At 41.0% G+C, this 19,486-nt stretch overlaps 1 protein-coding gene across 2 annotated transcripts in view; it reads right to left on the bottom strand.

Annotated features, from left to right (window-relative positions):
• Positions 1–19,464, bottom strand: part of CPB2 (carboxypeptidase B2) — a 54,961-nt gene extending 35,497 nt beyond the window's left edge. The window contains exons 1-2 of one of the 2 annotated variants that reach the window (XM_020873943.2): positions 19,339–19,462; positions 2,941–3,016 (exon numbers count right to left, since the gene is read on the bottom strand). In XM_020873943.2, the coding sequence (XP_020729602.2) occupies positions 2,941–3,016; positions 19,339–19,412 (150 nt within the window). In that variant the 5' untranslated portion in view covers positions 19,413–19,462. Of the gene's footprint in view, positions 1–2,940; positions 3,017–19,338 lie in introns of both variants that reach the window. The other variant, XM_070471226.1, reaches the window with a different exon arrangement.
• Between the last annotated feature and the right edge of the window lie 22 nt (positions 19,465–19,486).

Raw genomic sequence — 19,486 nt, forward strand, 5'->3', positions numbered from 1 at the left:
AAGGACTTACATGGGCCAGTCAAACTTTCCTCAGGATGGTCCTGCAGTCTAGAAGTTGTCCAGGCATGACCCTCCTTTTTGCACAGTGGCAGCTGCTCAATGATCTGTGGGTGCTCCCCTCCACCTCCAACTCCTTCTTCATCCTTCACAAGCAGACCCCTTAGCAAGTCTCTTATATCTCTAATCTTCTCAGAAAACCTTAGCCCAATAACCATGGAGCCAGCAATCTTTTTATCATGATATTTTGTAACTCTTAACAGTTTCCTACATTCAGGGGAGTTCAGTCCCAGGCACGAAAATGTTAGCCAGTTTTCTTTTGTGTTTTTATTCTTACACTTTAGTTAAGCTTTTAAAACAAACATCTGTTCAGTTCAGTTCAGATCAGTTGCTCAGTCGTGTCCGAATCTTTGCGACACCATGGACACATGGGGCATACCAGGCCTCCTTGTCCATCACCAACCCCTGGGGTTCACCCAAACTCATGTCCATTGAGTCAGTGATGCCATCCAACCATCTCATCCTCTGTTAATCTACTCCTACCCTTAATCTTTCCCAGCATCAGGATCTTTTTAAATGAGTCAGCTCTTCCCATCAGGTAGCCAAAGTATTGGAATTTCAGCTTCAGCATCAGTCTTTCCAATGAATATTCAGGACTAATTTCCTTTAGGATGGACAGGTTGGATCTCCTTGCAGTCCAAGGGACTCTCAAGAGTCTTCTCCATCACCATGGTTCAAAAGCATCAATTATTGGGCGCTCAGCTTTCTTCACAGTCCAACTTTCACATCCATACATGACCACTGGAGAAACCATAGCCTTGACTAGATGGACCTTTGTTGACAAAGTAATGTCTCTGCTTTTTAATAATGCTGTCTAGGTTGGTCATAATTTTCCTTCCAAGGAGTAAGTGTCTTCTAATTTCATGGCTGCAGTCACTCTCTGTAGTGATTTTGGAGACTAAAAAATAAAGTCTGTCACTGTTTCCACTGTTTCCCCATCTACTTGCCTTGAAGTGATGCGACTGGATGCCATGATCTTAGTTTTCTGAATGTTGAGCTTTAAGCCAACTTTTTCACTCTCTCCTTTCACTTTCATCAAGAGGCTCTTTAGTTCTTCTTCACTTTCTGCCATAAGGATGGTGTTATCTGTATATCTGAGGTTATTGATATTTCTACTGGAAATCTTGATTCCAGCTTGTGTTCTTCCAGCCCAGCATTTCTCATGATGTACTCTGCATATAATTACAAAATCAGTTGACAATATACAGCCTTGATGTACTCCTTTTCCTGTTTGGAACCAGTCTGTTGTTCTATGTCCAGTTCTAACTGTTGCTTCCTGACCTGCATACAGGTTTCTCAAGAGGCAGGTCAGGTGGTCTGGTATTCCCATCTCTTTCAGAATTCTCCACAGTTTATTGTGATCCACACAGTCAAAGACTTTGGTATAGTCAATAAAGCAGAAATAGATGTTTTTCTGGAACTCTCTTGCTTTTTTGATGATTCAGCAAATGTTGGCAATTTGATCTCTGGTTCCTCTGCCTTTTCCCAGCTTGAACATCTGGAAGTTCATGGTTCATGTATTGCTAAAGCCTGGCTTGGAGAATTTTGAGCATTACTTTACTAGCGTGTGAGATGAGTGCATTTGTGCGGTAGTTTGAGCATTCTTTGGCATTGCCTTTCTTTGGGATTGGAATGAAAACTGACCTTTTCCAGTGCTCTGGCCACTGCTGATTTTTCCAAATGTGCAAGCATATTGAGTGCAGCACTTTCACAGCATCATCTTTTAGGATTTGAAATAGCTCAACTGGAATTCTATCACCCTTACTAGCTTTGTTCATAGTGATGTTTCCTAAGGCCCACATGACTTCACATTCCAGGATGTCTGGCTCTAGGTGAGTGATCACACCATCGTGATTATCTGGGTCATGAAGATCTTTTTTGTACAATTCTTCTGTGTATTCTTGCCACCTCTTCTTGATATCTTCTGCTTCTGTCAGGTCCATACCATTTCTGTCCTTTATTGAGCCCATCTTTGCATGAAATGTTCCCTTGGTATCTCTGATTTTCTTGAAGAGATCTCTAGTCTTTACCATTCTATTGTTTTCTTCTATTTCTTTGCATTGGTTGCTGAGGAAGGCTTTCTTATCTCTCCTTGCTATTCTTTGGAAATCTGCATTCAGATGCTTATAGCTTTCCTTTTCTCCTTTGCTTTTCACTTCTCTTGTTTTCACAGCTATTTGTAAGGCCTCCTCAGACAGCCATTTTGCCTTTTTGCATTTCTTTTTCTTGGGGATGGTCTTGATTCCTGCCTCCTGTATAATGTCACGAACCTCCGTCCATTGTTCTTCAGGCACTCTGTCTATCAGATCTAGTCCCTTAAAACTATTTCTCACTTCCACTGTATAGTCATAAGGGATTTGATTTAGGTCATACCTGAATGGTCTAGTGGTTTTCCTCACTTTCTTCAATTGAAGTCTGAATTTGGCCATAAGGAACTCATGATCTGAGTCACAGTCAGCTCCTGGTCTTGTTTTTGCTGACTGTATAGAGCTTCTCCACCTTTGGCTGCAAAGAATATAATCAATATGATCTTGGTGTTGACCATCTGGTGATGTCCATGTGTAGAGTCTTCTCTTGTGTTGTTGGAAGAGGGTGTTTGCTGTAACATCTATTGGACTTCTGTTATTGTAGCATCTTTGTAAGTTTGCACTTTCAATCATAAGTCACTATTATTTTAACTGGTTGAAAAGTTAATAGCACAAATGAAGAAAGTGTTATTTGGGGAATCAAGTGATTGGGAAAAGAAGAGAAAATCACAAGAAGAGGGGTATATACCAACTGTGTACAAGTCAGATAACACATAGGCGAGAACGTGGCACATCATTCTTTCATAAAACTTAATACGAAGATATGAAATATGAAGATGAAAGATGGAGAAATTACCTTGTATGTTGTAGTAACATTCTGCAGAATTTGAACTTGCCTGGAGGTTCTAGGAAGAGCACATAAAACCTGGCCCCTGTGAGAAAAACACACACAGGATTTTGATGTTAAGTAAAAAGTGAAAATAAAATAAATTATACAGGGAAGGGCTTCTAGGTAATTATGAAAAGGAAACAAAATATGGAAATAAAAGAGGATCTCACCAGAGATTTTTAAATAACCTAGATTTTGCTTCACTCTAGATAGACAAATAGGAACCAAGTTTACCTTTCCTTCTACCTGAAAACTAATATATATGTATTATACATATATATTATACATATATATACACATATATATATATGCAATATACATATAACTAATATGTATGTGTGCATACATATAAAACAATGCACTCAAGAAATTGAACATATGCAACATGATGAAACACAGTATCCTGTATTGGGTCCTGGAACAGAACAGTGAAAAAAATGGTTAAATCTAAATAAAGCCTGCAGTTAGTAAATAGTAGAGTACCCATGTTGGTTTCCAAGTTTTGACAAATAATACCATGATGATATAAAATGCTAACATTAGGTGAAACTTGGTGCAGTATATACAAAATCTCTCTAATATCTTTGCAACTTTTCTGTAAATCTAAAAATATTTCAGATAAATTTTTAATTAAAAATTGAAACAATAGCATGTACCAAGAACCCTAGAAGCTCAGAAGGTTATGATAACTTCTGCTTGTCACTATTAGGAAAGGCTTCATGAAAGAGGCAACTGGGTAAGTTAGCTGTGGAAAGGCAGGCTGGCAAAAGACAAAAGGGCATTGTTGCGGAGATGGAAAGATGTTTATTTTTGCCAAGTGTAGGATTTAGGTGTTTAGGGCAAGAGAACAATGGTAGCCAAACAGAAGTGAGTTTGGACACTTAGGTTCATTCTCCCCTAGAGAAGTTTTCCAATGCACACTGAAATATTTAGCCTTTATCTTGTAGGCAATTAGGAGCTAGGAAACTGACACCATATGCCATGCGATCTGTAAGAATAACCTTGACAACAGGGTGGAGGATGGTTTATTTTGAAAAGCCTGATTAAAGGATTCTAAATTCTAGAAATAAATCTATGGAGACTTGATTATCAAAAGAGATAAAGAGGAGCTCACAAAAACAATAAATTCAGAGGTTTTGTGTCAATTATTGGTACAATTTAAGCATAAACTCTTCAACCAGTGTTAAGGGTATATGTCCAAGGATATGTGTTGCAGGATGATTCATAGCAACAATTACTGGGAACCACATATATGAGTGCTCAGTCATGTCCAACCCTTTGAGACCCCATTAACTGTAGCCCACTGGTTCCTCTGTCCATGGAATTTTCCAGGCAAGAATACTGAAGTGGGTTGCCGTTTTCTACTCGAGGGGAATCTTATCGACCCAGGGCTTGAACCTGCGTCTCTTGAGTTTTCTGCTTTGGCAGGTGGGTTCTTTACTACTTGTGCCACCTGGGAAGCCCAGAAACCACACCTGACTTCACATTCCGGGATGTCTGGCTCTAGGTGAGTGATCACACCATCGTGATTATCTGGGTCGTGAAGATCTTTTTTGTACAGTTCAGTATATTCTTGCCACCTCTTCTTGATATCTTCTGCTTCTGTCAGGTCCATACCATTTCTGTCCTTTATTGAGCCCATCTTTGCATGAAATGTTCCCTTGGTATCTCTAATTTTCTTGAAGAGATCTCTAGTCTTTCCCATTCTGTTGTTTTCCTCTATTTCTTTGCAATGATCGCCAAGGAAGGCTTTTTTTAAATCTCTCTTTGTTATTCTTTGGAACTCTGCATTCAGATGGGAATATCTTTCCTTTTCTCCTTTGCTTTTCACTTCTCTTGTTTTCACAGCTATTTGTAAGGCCTCCTCAGACTGCCATTTTGCCTTTTTGCATTTCTTTTCCATGAGGGTGGTCTTAATCCCTCTCTCCTGTACAATGTCATGAACCTCCACCCATAGTTCATCAGGCACTCTGTCTATCAGATCTAGTCCCTTAAATCTATTTCTCACTTCCACTGTATAGTCATAAGTGATTTGACTTAGGTCATATCTGAATGGTCTAGTGGTTTTCCCTACTTTCTTGAATTTAAGTCTGAATTTGGCAATAAGGAGTTCATGATCTGAGCCACAGTCAGCTCCCGGTCTTCTTTTTGCTGACTGTAAAGAGCCTCTCCACCTTTGGTTGCAAAGAATATAACCAATCTGATTTTGGAGAAGGGAACTCCAATATTCTGGCTTGGAGAATTCCATGGACTGTACAGTCCATGGGGTAGCAAAGTGTCGGACACGACTTTTTGAGCGACTTTCACTTTCACATAAATGTATAGAGAAATGCATGAAAGAACAATCACCAAAATGTGATATCTTCTCAGGGTGAGGAAATTTCAGTGTCTTTCTTCCTAACTGTATAATTTTCCATATTATTTACTTCTTTAACCATAGAGAACTCTTTATTATTTAATCAGGGGGAAATTTCATTAAAAAAATGTTACTCTGGCTGTGAAAAAAACACTACCAAGCTTCTTAACAATGCTGGTGGCTCTCTCACAAGCACATTCCTTATTGTTTTCAAATGTCTTTGGCTCATCACTGGAACATAGTTACTGGTGACTTTCCTAGCCTTCCATGTGCTTTTATTCTGGGATATCCTTCCTTAGGAATTTTTTTAGTATTTATTAATTTGGCTGCACGGAGTCTTTGGTGCAGTACATGGGATCTTCAGCTGTCATTGCGGCATGCCGGATCTTTAGCTGTGGCACGTGGGATCCAGTTTCCTGACCAGGGATGGAACCCGGGCCCCCTTACATTGGGAACATGGAGTCCTAGCTGCTGGACCACCAGGCAAATCCCATGCCCTAGGAATATTTTGATCCCCCTTTTCAACATCTGCCACAATAGTTCTGACATTCCTGGTTCACTTAGAACAGACCATTATTGTCTCCAAGTGTCCAAGAGCCATCCTGGTGGCGGTTAGCACCACCTCCCAAGGCTCTAACTAGAATGTCAAATCTAGTATCATGGGCAAGCGCACCCCTTTAGGGACAGAGATCTTTTTGCTTATTAACACACTCAGCACTTGGACACTCGGATTCTGTCATGACTTAACCCTAGGTATTAGTTTGGAGACCAGTGTGGGGAGGTGGGAGTAGATTCTGAAAGCTGATGGTCAGAGATGACGCTGCAGAGGGAGGTTCTGATTGCAACGGGGGTGATGAGATTGCTTTGCTTTAAAGCCAGATGGCAGTGCTTAACCTGCTGTAACACGTTGGGCACAATTATTATAATAAGCAGCAAGGTCAGAGTGGTACCCAGAGGGACGTGACCCTCAGAAAACTGGAGTTAGTTATGAGAACACAGAGCTCTTAGGGCCAAGACAGACGGCAACCAACAAAGGTATTGCTCAATCTTTACAGTCGAAAGAAGTCAGGGATGGATGAGAGTGGCTAAGGACAGTTGTCCCAGTCAAAACCCTCGATCCATTGCCCAGGTCCCAGGCCTGGGCCACTTCTTAGCCCAGGATCTCTTGCATGAGGGACGAGTCAGGGCCCCACAAAGAAAGACCCTGCTGCAGTAGAGAGAAGGTGCTTCCTCAGTTCTTTTCAAAGAAAGCTATGGCTGTTTACTCGGGTCACTCTGCCCACTGCCCACTGGGGAAAGAGGAATACTCCAGCATGCAGAGGTGGGGTGTTGTTTTCTTTTCTTATTGGAGTCTATTTGCTTTCCAATACTGTGTTAGCGTCTCCTCTAGAGCAAAGTGAATCAGCTATTATGTACACATATACCCCCTCTTTGTTCAGCTTTCCTTTCCATGTAGGTCACCAGAGAGCACCGAATACAGCTCCCTGTGTTACACAGTAGGTTCTCATTAGAACAACAGTCCCTACATCTTCACGGTTGATGTCTTTAAGAATCTGCCCTGAAGGCACAGCTGAGGCCCTTGTTAAGACTGCATCACAGTCCAATTCCTCCTTGGCTCATTTCTCCTTCCTTTATTCCTCCACACATGTTGCTCCTGAGATTCCACTCCAGTGAATTCCCTACATGCTAATCTCTATCTCAGAGTCTTCTTCCTGGGGAAACTAACCCACAGCAGTACAAATGCATACTGTGTGGGATAAAACATGAAAAATTGCTATACAAACGGTATCGATACTCTGCTATAAGAATGTAACATCAGAAGTTACTTTTGTCTGGGGTAGTCAGAGGATGGAGACATTTTGAGCTGGACTTTTGAAATAGGTAGGACCTGACTGGTGAATGGGCAGTGAATGGCCTAACACTAAGACAGATGGAATTTTGGTAAGTGAATTGGAGACGAAGTGGTGTTAAGTGCTGATGCGTAAGTGGAAAACAAAATCAGAGGTCAAGGAATGGCAAGTGACCCAGGTGGGCAGGAATATGGGGCTTACTTTGGGATATACCAGGAAATACAACCAGGATAAATGGGCAGCCTAGGACCTCATCATTGAAGGTCTTAAATCCTGGGTACCATTTTGGAAGTTTGAACAAAAAAGTGACCAACTCAAAGATTTTTTTTGAAGTGAAATATAAAGAAGTGGGCTTCCTTTGTGGCTCAGGTGGTAAAGAATCTGCCTGCAATGCTGGAGGCCTGGGTTCCATTCCTGGGTTGGGAAGATCCGCTGGAGAAGGGAACGGCTACCCACTCCAGTATTCTGGCCCGGAGAATTTCATGGACTGTATAGTCCATGGGGTCACAAAGAGTGACATGACTGAGCTACTTTAACTTTCACAAAAAAGTGGGGATATGTCCTGAGGAAAAAGAGCAAAGGTGGAGGCACAAGCCTCTTAGACTTCAGACAATACTATATGAAAAGATGAAAAGACACCCTACTGACTAGGAGAAAATACATGCAAACAATGCAACAGACAAGGGGTTAATTTATAAAACATACAAACAGCTCATACAGCTTGATATCAAAAAACCCAGACAACGCAATCAAAAAGTGGGCAGAAGACCTGAATAGACACTTCTCCAAAGGAGACATACAGATGGCCAAGAGGCACGGGAAAAGGCACTCATGTGAAATAAAATTGATTTTTTTGGCAGGACAAGAAAAATTTAAACATAAAAATTTTCTCTGTTCCTGGCCTCCTCTCTCCCCAGTATTATTCATCTGAATTACCCCCCAATCAGGAGACATCTTGTCTAAAGAGCAACATACTCCTAGCATCAGTAAGACAACTCCTTAGCAGTTAACATTCCTTCTTGATCTTGTAAGGGTCACAGTGATGCTTAGATCTGGATTTTGTAAACTGTCAATAATATGTCATTTAATAGTCAACCCTCTGTCTCAAAAGAAACTTATATTTAATATAACCGTGCCTTGACTTCTAACAGGTGAACCATCCTCCAAGCTCTCTGAGATGCTCTTCCTAGGTTATATTACTCAACGTGGCTCAAATAAAATTTTTTGTTTCTTTCTTAGATCAAAGAGATTAATTTTTCTTCAGCATTCAGCATTGCTCATTATTAGAAAAATGCAAATCAAAACTACAATGAGTTATCACCTCATACCTGTCAGATGACTTTCATAGTTAAGTCTATAAATAAATGCTGGAGAAGGTATGGAGAAAAGGGAACTCTTCTGCCCTCTTGGTAGGAATGTCACTTGGTGCAGCCATGAAGGAAAATAGTATGGAAGTTCTTTTACAAACTAAAAATAGAGTTATTATATGATTCAAGATTCCCACTCCTAAGCACATAAGTGGAAAAGATGAAAATTCTAATTTGAAAAGAGATATATGTACTACAATGTTCATAGCAGCACTAAGCTAAGATATGGAAGCAACCTAAGTGTCCATCACCAGATGAATGGACAGAGACTATGTGATACAGACACAGACAGGCTTCCCGCCCTGGTGGTTCAGCAGTAAAGACTCTGCCTGCCAATGCAGGAGACGCAGGAGATGTGGGTTCAGTCTCTGGGTTGGGAAGATTCCCCTGGAGGAAGAAATGACAACCCACTCCAGTATTCTTGCCTGGGAAATCCCATGGATGGAGGAGCCTGGCGGGCTACAGTCCATGCAGTCTCAGAGAGTCCAACACGACTTAGCGACTAAACAAAAAACAACACACACACACAAAATGGGATATTACTCAGTTATACAGAAAGAATGAAATTTTGCCATTTACACCAACATGGATTGACATAGAGATTATCATACTGAGGGAAATAAGTCAGACAGGGAATATGATATCATTTATATGTAGAATATAAAAAATAATGCAAATGAATTTATTTGCAAAACAGAAACAGCCTCACAGACAGAAACCAAACTTAAGGTTAGCAAAGGGGAAAGGATGGGAGGAGGGATAAATTAGGGGCAGGGAGTAAACAGACACACACTACTACACACACAACAGATAAACAAGGATTTAGCGCACAGCACAGAGAACTATATCCAATGTCTTCTCATAGCCTATAAACAAGGAATCTGAAAAATACATACTGTATCATACATCCAAAATTAACACAATATTGTAAAATAAGCTAAACTTCAATTAAAAACAGGATGTGGGGTTTGTATAATTAAAGCATTATACTTTTAGAATTTACTTCTAAATTTTAAAATGAAACTGACAAGTTAAGCTAACAATGAAATACAATGTCTTACAAAACAACGACTTCATTATTCAAATAGAGGTTGAATTGCAGTTCCATGTAAAGGATATTTTGTGTTGACTAGAAGATAAGATGCTTGGGCATTTTTTAAATGTGTTAAGGGACAAGAAAGTACTAAAATGAGTCAACAGAAGAAAAAATGTGGAGGAGTACAATGATCGGGGTATACATTTACCACTAATATGTAACACCATTCCATTAATATATATTTCCCATAATACCACTAATAAAATAATACATCCAAGTTCCAATTGTGGTGAGCTGGACTCTTCCTGTCTCCAGTTTGACCAAAGGGCAATGCAGCAGAATTAAATAATGAGATGGGGTCAGTCAGATGCTATGTCACCCAGGCCCCAGGCATAGAAACTGGTCTTAAACTGGACAGGCTAGCTGGGTTTTATCAACAGGACGCTAGGAAGGCCCACTAACAAAACCAGACTGAAAAGGCTAGATCCTAGATAGAGGGCAAAAGAGGCTAAAGGCTTTCCTGGCCTTGACTTCTCTCTGAGTTTGTTTCACAAGTGCTGGAGTTCGGCAGAGGTGTTTTGCAGCTGCATTTTGAGACATACAAGGGTCAACCACTCCCAGCTAGCTCTGACTTGACCACAAGAACACGCCCATGCAGATGAAGCCTGGACGCGTCCTGGAGTTAACTTTGCTTCTTCGTCGTGCTTAGATCTCTGCCGGAGGAGGGCCTTTGCACTCAGCTGGCACAACTCTTGCTGGCTTCAAAGGAGCGTATTAGACTGCACGTGGGCTGGCCCTGGAATTCTCCACCCAGGGAATTCTCTGCCCACTCCCTTGAGCCCTAATGACCCGGCTGCCTCTTAACCCTTAAATTCCCGTACTCCCCTCCCTTCAGAGAGAAAGTGCCTTCGGAGTTTGAGTTCTCCTTCTCCATCCTCTGACCATTGAATAAAGGCCTGTCTTGCTTGCATCAAACTCGGGTTCATCCTTGGCAACAGGAACCAGAGCAGGAAAGAGCTTCCTGACCCAGCCAGGGGGCTTCTTGTTCAGCCAGGCCCCAAGATGGGGGCCTTTCCTCTCATTTAGTAATGAGATCACCTTATGTAGATCCTTCCATTTTTTAAAATCCACGTCCTGGCTCTGTGCCGTCTTTCTTAGAGACCAGGAAAAGTAGTCAGAGCGGAGAGAGGGGGAGGATTTGTGAAAATAGTTCTGTCAACTACAAATTGGCACTCGCCAAGGGTGCTTGCCATCTACTTCTATAAGCATGAAATCAGGTGCTGCTGACGTTCAACCCCCCCGAAGGGAGTTCAGGGTGGAGAGCAGAAATGAGGCAAACTGGGAGAACTGTCAGAGCAGGTCTTCAGATAGTTAGATGTCCTCTGGACCTGATTTAAGGGCCCAGTTGTTGTATCTCCTCATATCTAAAAAAGCATCAAAACCTTTCATGGTGACAACTGCTCCTCATGACTAGCAAAGGCTTCACAAAACCAGCAGAAATCTTCTGGAAAAATATGTGCCTGATTGCACGTATTCTCACTTCACCCAAAATCACAGATATACTGAACTCCACCCCCACCCTCCACCCCAGCTCTTTGGGGCAGTTTCTCAGAGCTCTCTGAGCTGCTGTCTCCCAGGCTAAGGTCCTCATGGTGCCCTCCAAAAAACTCAACTCAAAACTCTCACATTGTGCATTTATTTTTAAGCTGACATTCTTTGCAAGAAGTTGCCGCGATTCTCTCTCAATTCCCACTCTCCCAAAGGGATGAAGTTTTGGGGTGTTACTTCCTTCAACTCAGCCTAGTGGGGACAATAATGGGCCAGCCCTCAAGTTTACAGACAGAAGGACTGGTGCCCGAGAAAGCTAAACCTGAGAAAAGCTAAACCTGCGAAGGCTGGCCTCCAGTCGTCTATGTGTGAGTGCTCAGTCAGTTCAATCACGTCCTACTCTTTCTGACCCCATGGATCGAAGCACTCCAGGCTGCTCTGTCCATGGGATTCTCCAGGTAAGAATACTGGAGTGGGTTGCCATGCCCTCCTCCAGGGGATCTTCCCCACCCAGGGATCGAACCCACATCTCCTGCATCTCCTGCATTGCAGGTGGATTCTTTGCTGAGCCAAAAGGGTCTAGGTTGGTAAATAAAATCCAAAGAAAAACCACTTCATAGGATGCAGTTATTGCTCAGATGCCATCCAATAGTGCCACCTAAAGGAGTGGCGAGATCTTACAGTGGCAAGAATCTGGAGGTAAAAGTGAGATTCTTAGAATTGAAGATGGAGTCACAACTGACTAGAAACAGGTAACTTTATTCTGTAGAGGGTGATACAATTAACATCACCATGCGAAGTTGTCAGAGCTTAAAATTAATCAACGGTTCATTATATAACTTAGGATTATTGTTCTCATTCACATTTTGCTATGTTAGGTTTTTGTTCCAACTTTGTGTCCCTGGCTCAGACGGTAAAGAAGCTGCCTGCAGTGCAGATGAGGGTTCGATCCCTGGGTCGGGAAGATCCCCTGGAGAAGGAAATGGGAACCCACTCCAGTATTCTTGCCTGGAAAATCCCATGGGCAGAGGAGCCTGGCACACTTCAGTCCATGGGGTCACAAACAGTCAGACACAACTGAGCCAATAACACACTGTGTGTGTGTGTTATAAGTGAAAAAATTTCAAAAACGACACATCGTGAAATTTTAAGTGAAGAAGAATTTTTTGGTGAATTTTATGCATATCCTTTCTCTGTCCAAGCAACATGTATACTAATGAAGATGGTAACTCTTCAGAATATAGTTCTGATTCAGACAATGTGAATATTAGACCACAAAAAGACAAAAAAACCTTAGTGACTCACTCTGATAAAGAAAGTGAAAATGAAGCTCACAGTGCTGAAGAATGCTCTTTTATTTCTATGGAAGAGTAGATCGAAGACAATATTTCACAAAAATTAGACTCCACAGGTGTGTCAGGTATAACTGTTGAATGTAATAACCCGCAAAGTGTTAGTAAGATAACAGAATTAATTTTTGGCTGGCCAAAAGAAAAATCACCATAGGTGTGCATTTCTGTAAAAATCTTCCAGTCAATAATTAAGAGTGGGCTAAAAAGCCATAGAATTTTCTAACTTTCCATGGAAGGGCAGGGAAAGATTACTCTGCCATGTAGAATATGTTGGGGCAATGGGAGATGAAAAATAAAGATGTATTTTGATGACATCTCTGAAGGGATAGAGTTACAAGATTTAACCAATAATCACTTGGTAGTGGGGGAAGGCTTGCATCAAAAACAGAGTGAAAAATACAAGCACAGTGAAACAGCAGGTCACTTTAAACCAAGGCTCAAAGATGACTCAAATTGCTCATGACAACAAGTGGAAGTCCTGAGGCTGAAACTCAGCTTTCTAGCTCCTGAGTTTTAATACCTAGGCAACATTTCCTGCTTTTTCATACTGTTCATGGAACAACAGACTGGTTCCAAATTGGGAAAGGAAAGGAGTACTTCAAGGCTGTATATTGTCACTCTGCTTATTTAACTTATATGCAGAGCACATCATGCGAAATGCAGGCTGGATGAAGCACAAGCTAGAATCAAAATTGCCGGGAGAAATATCAATAACCTCAGATATGCAGATGACACCACCCTTATGACAGAAAGTGAAGAAGAACTAAAGAGCCTCTTGATGAAAGTGAAAGAGGAGAGTGAAAAAGTTGGCTTAAAACTCAGAATTCAGAAAACTAAGATCATGGTATTCGATCCCATCACTTCATGGCAAATAGATGGGGAAACAGTGGAAACAGTAACAGACTTTATTTTGGGGGTCTCCAAAATCACTGCAGAGGGTGACTGCAGCCATGAAATTAAAAGACTCTTGTCTCCTGGAAGAAAAGCTATGACCAACCTAGATAGCATATTACAAAGCAGACACATTACTTTGCCAATGAAGGTCCATCTAGTCAAAGCTATGGTTTTTTCCAGTAGTCACCTATGGATGTGAGAGTTGAACTATAAAGCTGAGTGCCGAAGAATTGATGCTTTTGAACTGTGGTGTTGGAGAAGACTCTTGAGAGTCCCTTGGACTGCAAGGAGATCCAACCAGTCCATCCTAAAGGAAATCAGTTCTGAATATTCATTGGAAGGACTGATGCTGAAGCTGAAACTCCAATACTTTGGCCACCTGATGCAAAGAACTGACTCCTTGGAAAAGACCCTGATGCTGGGAAAGATTGAAGGCAGGAGGAGAAGGGGATGACAGAGGATGAGATGGTTGGATGGCATCACCAACTAGATGGACATGAGTTTGAGCAAGCTCTGGGAGTTGGTGATGGATAGGGAGGCCTGGTGTGCTGCAGTCCATGGGGTCGCAAAGAGTCAGACATGACTGAGCTACTGAACTGAACTGAGCTGAACTGCTGAGTCCCCTCTAAGAATATGATTATGCTCCTCAAGGTCTGTCCTGTGTATGGTTTACAGGGACGGTTCACACTTGCTGTAGCTCTGAAAGATTGTTTTGTAATTTAAAAAGCTGGTGAGATGCCTCTGAACAACGGAACATAGCCCAAGGCTGCAATTTTGTTTTCTGCATTACAGCATTTTAAAGCTACTAGTGGCCTGTTCTCTAAGATGAAAATAATATATCAGTGGGAGCTAAGTGAAAGAGAACAAGCTGGTCTCCAGGTGGCAGATAGTATATGAAGTCAACAGAAGGAACACTTCCTCTGGCCTATTAATAATTCAGAAGCCCTCTATCCTCAACACTTCTTCACTCTCCAATTCGTTTTCCTTCTTTTCTTCCTACTTCTTCTCATTTCCTCTTTCCAAATAAATAGCCTCATCTGACTGGCTGCACTTAGGTAATCAGAACACAATGCAATTAATGACTGTTTACAGATTCTTGCTAGTATTTTATTTTTACCCTTTATAGTGTTTGGCCTTTAAAAGCAAGTGAATATGGAGACTTTCTTTTTTTTTTTTTTTGGCTGCCTTTCTCTTTGGCATATGGTATTTATGCCTTTAAAACTTTTTTTGTTTCAGTTCCAGAGCATTTAGCTGATTAGATTTATCAAAATGCACCTACAAATCAGCCACTGAGAGATTGCCTGAACACTAAGCATTATTAGGAAAATGATCATGCCAAGAAAATGATAACAAAGAGCAGGTTTAGGAAATAGCCAGACCCCTAGCTCTTTTTAGGAGGGGTTATATATTTTACCCCCAGAAATAATTCATTCAAGTCTGTCACCCTGAATAAAATTAGATTTTTCTTTTAGCTTCAGTAATAGACAATTCCTGGAAGAGTGATGCTCAGAAACATTTGGTAAAAAAATTATTTTTACTCAGAATCAAGATTTGTGATTTTATTTCTAGTGGAGGAATGGGACCTGAGAATCAGATATGCATCTGCCTACAAAGCTGCAGTTCCTCCCTCCCCCAATACTTGGGGACCTGCATGGTAGGCACAAAATATTAAGTGTTTTCAATATAATATAATTTGATTAAGATATAGTCATAGTCTCTTCCCTCTTTTCAAGCATAAGTATTGATCACACTCTTGAGAGTCCCTTGGACAGCAAGAAGATAAAACCAGTCAATCCTAAAGGAAATCAATCCTGAATATTCACTGGAAATGAATGATGCTGAAGCTCCAATACTTTGGCCACCTGGTGTGCAGAGCCGACTCATTGGAAAAGACCCTGATGCTGGGAAATATTGAAGGCAGGAGGAGAAGGGGACAACAGAGGATGAGATGGTTGGATGGCATCACCAACTCAATGGACATGAGTTTGAGTAAACCCTGGGAGATGGTGAAGGACAGGGAAGCCTGACTTGCTGCAGTCCATGGGGTTACAGAGTCAGACACGACTTAGGGACTGACCAACAATCAATCAGATGTTGAAGTATACAGTTGGCCATAGCTTTGTTTGGATTTTTTCATAACATCTTATGGGAAAACCTGAACAAATTTTCTGGCCAAACCAAAGCAAAAAAAAAAAAAAGTAAGAACAGCCATATATGAGGGAATTTTCCTCATTCATTTACTATTTTCTTTCAGTGTATTTCTTTAATATTTAGTCCTACTGAACTATTATAAGCTTACTCATTTTGCAACAACAGGGTCAAGCTTTGGTACATCTTGCTAGTGGCTGTCTTACCAAGGAGTTTAGTTCACTATAGGATGCAGATGGTGGTCTGTAGGTGAGCCCACCAAACTCTGCCACAGCCAGCAGTGCCGATGCTTGTGCTAGGCTGGGCTAAAAGTGTGAAAGTGAAGTGAAAGTGTTAGTTGCTCAGTCTGTTCTTTCCCCATGGACTATAGTCCACCAGGTTCCTCTGTCCATGGAATTCTTCAGGCAAGAATACTGGAATGGGTTGCCATTCCCTTCTGCAGAGGATCTTCCTGACCCAGAGACTGAACCCAGGTCTCCTTCACTGCAGGCAGATTCTTTACTGTCTGAGCCACCTGAGAAGCCCTAAGGCCACCTTCATAACTACCGCCATAGGTGAGGTCTTCAGAGCGAACCCCCACCCTAGCCCCTCTTCCAGGCTACCTTCCAGACCAACTGTCTCTGCCGTCTGACTGTGACTAAATCTGATCTCCCTTCAAACTGGCTCTCTTCCTAACTTCTATAATTTTTAGAGGGAGTGCTATGCAGTAAAATGAGTTGAAATGATGAAAAAATGGGATTGAATCCAAACTCTACATTTATTGTTTGAAATGGGGCCAATGTTATTCTCCCAGGAGACTTATTTTCCTCCTCTGTAAAATGTCAGGGAAAAATATCCCTGGAGTGGAGGATTTTGGGGGTTTAACAGGATAACTCCTAAGCACCTATCCTAGTGCCTGGGACAACACAGAAGCTAAATCCTCATGCACTTCCTTCCCTTTCCCTCTCTGGGAATGATACTGTCATTGCCTACAGTATCCAGGTTGGATGTGTTGATAGCAATTCTTCTATCCCCCTCCTTTACCCAAGTAATATCCAATTACTTGGATAAACTATATCCTTTATCCCAGTAATTCAATATTCAAACTAGCAAGAACCTTAGAAATCATAACCATCTCATTTCTTGACACTACATAGAGACATAAGGAACCAATTACCCTAGCAATTTGACTTCTGTGTCAATTTCTTAACAATCCTTTGGTGATGGAGTTTGTTACTTGACACTTGGTGATCAGAAAAATAAACCTAATCGAAAAATGGGCAGAAGACCTAAACAGACATTTCTCCAAAGAAGACATACAGATGGCCAATAAACACATGAAAAGATGCTCAACATTGCTCATTATTAGAGAAATGCAAATCAAAACTACAATGAAGTATCACCTCACACCAATCAGAATGGCCATCATCAAAAAAATCTACAAACAATAAATGCTGGAGAGGATGTGAAGAAAAGGGGACCTTCTTGCATTGTGGGTGGGAATGTAAACTGATACAGCCATTATGGAAAACAGTATGGAGATTTCTTTTTTTTTTTCCATTTATTTTTATTAGTTGGAGGCTAATTGCTTTACAACATTGCAGTGGTTTTTGTCATACATTGAAATGAATTAGCCATGGATTTACATGTATTCCCCATCCTGGTCCCCCCTCCCACCTCCCTCTCCACCCGATCCCTCTGGGTCTTCCCAGTGCACCAGGCCCGAGCACTTGTCTCATGCATCCAACCTGGGCTGGTGACCTGTTTCACCCTAGATAATATACATGTTTCGATGCTGTTCTCTTGAAACATCCCACCCTCGCCTTCTCCCACAGAGTCCACAAGTCTGTTCTATACATCTGAGTCTCTTTTTCTGTTTTGCATATAGGGTTATCGTTACCATCTTTCTAAATTCCATATATATGTGTTAGTATACTGTAATGGTCTTTATCTTTCTGGCTTACTTCGCTCTGTATAATGGGCTCCAGTTTCATCCATCTCATTAGAACTGATTCAAATGAATTCTTTTTAATGGCTGAGTAATATTCCATGGTGTATATGTGCCACAGCTTCCTCATCCATTCGTCTGCTGATGGGCATGTAGGTTGCTTCCATGTCCTGGCTATTATAAACAGTGCTGTGATGAACATTGGGGTGCACGTGTCTCTTTCAGATCTGGTTTCCTCGGTGTGTATGCCCAGAAGTGGGATTGCTGGGTCATATGGCAGTTCTATTTCCAGCTTTTTAAGAAAAGTATGGAGATTTCTTAAAAAACTAGGCATAGATCTACTATACGTTCATGCTCAGTCAGTTTAGTCCTGTCCAACTCTATGACCCAGCAACTCTACTACTGGTAATATACCCTGAGAAAACCACAATTCTAAAAGACACATATACCCCAAAGTTTATTACAGCAATATTTACAGTAGCCAAGACACAGAAGCAACCTAGATGTCCATCGACAGATGAATGGATAAAGAAGCTGTGGCACACTTCAATAATGGAATATTACTCAGTCACAAAAGGGGACAGATTTGAGTCAGTTGCAGTGAGGCAGATGAACCTAGAACCTCTTACACAGAGTGAAGTAAATCAGAAAGAAAGAAACAAGTATTGTATATTGACACATGCATATGGAATCTAGAAAATGGTACTGATGAACCTAGCAGAGAACGGACTAGTGGACACAGCAGGGGAAGGTGAGGGTCAGATGAATTGAGAAAGTATCATTAACATATATACACACTATTATGTGTAAAATAGATAGTGGGAAGTTGCTAAATAACACAGGGAGCCCAGCCTGGCATTCTGTGATGACCTCGAGGGGTGTGTTGAGGGGAGGGGAGGGAGGCTGAGGAGGGTAGAGATATATATATATATATATATATATATACGTACACACACACACATATATATATATACACACACATACACACATATTTAATTATGATTGATTCCTGTTGTTGTATAGCAGAAATAACACAAAATTGTAAAGCAATTGTGCACCAATTTAAAAAATAAATGAAAACTTAATTTTTTTTATTTTTTTCCCCAATTATTTTTATTAGTTGGAGGTTAATTACTTTACAATATTGTAGTGGTCTTTGACATACATTGACATGAATCAGCCATGGATTTACAAAATGAAAACTTTAAAAAGATAATTCCAAAGGAAATAATATCAATTTTGAAAAACTTAAAAACTGACTAGTTAATAGAAATATTTACCTCATGTTTATATATGCTAGAGTTCTTTCGAGTGGTTTATAGTAGAAAGTCCTAAGGGAATCACTCTGCCAAGCAAAATAAGAACTAGATATGTTCACACGTATGTTCCTATAACACACCTGTTCTTCCTTTCCTATTCCATGCTGAACAGCCATGCAAACCCAGACCTCCAGTGTGATAACTTTACCCTCTTCTCCCTCACATGTTCCATGTATGAAAATAAATAAATCATCTGCAGTCAACACATCATATATGTGAAGACAAGAAAAATATAAATCATGTGAAGTGTTAAGGTGTAAATAAATACTTTAAAAAAAATCGGAAGACTCAATTTCTTTTATTTTCTTAGCTGCTGAATATACATATCATTCAGAGTTTTCTCAGTAATAAAACTAGAGCCAGAAAAGGAAAAAAGACCCTAGATCTAGTGAGAGCGTTATTGTACTGAAAACTACAATTTGGAAGAGCAACATATGGAAACTTTCAGGCAGAGGTGACCTTTAGACTTGAATGTTTTGCTCCCTAGCCCAGTGCACTGACTAGATTCCAGGAGGATCAAGCAAATGGGGAAAACCACCCACCACCACCTCGGAGTCCAGCGGATTACCTCTGAAAAGCGAAGGCATGCTCCCCACAGAACAGGATGGTGGCGACAAGGACACCCAAGCTATAAAGCTTCATCCCCACAGCAATTCGCTATAAAACCAAACTCTCCGAAGAGAAGGGTCCAGATAGCTGGTTACACAAGAGCCTTC

The sequence above is a fragment of the Odocoileus virginianus genome, chromosome 8 (assembly GCF_023699985.2).
Source record: "Odocoileus virginianus isolate 20LAN1187 ecotype Illinois chromosome 8, Ovbor_1.2, whole genome shotgun sequence".
Classification (NCBI taxonomy): domain Eukaryota; kingdom Metazoa; phylum Chordata; class Mammalia; order Artiodactyla; family Cervidae; genus Odocoileus; species Odocoileus virginianus.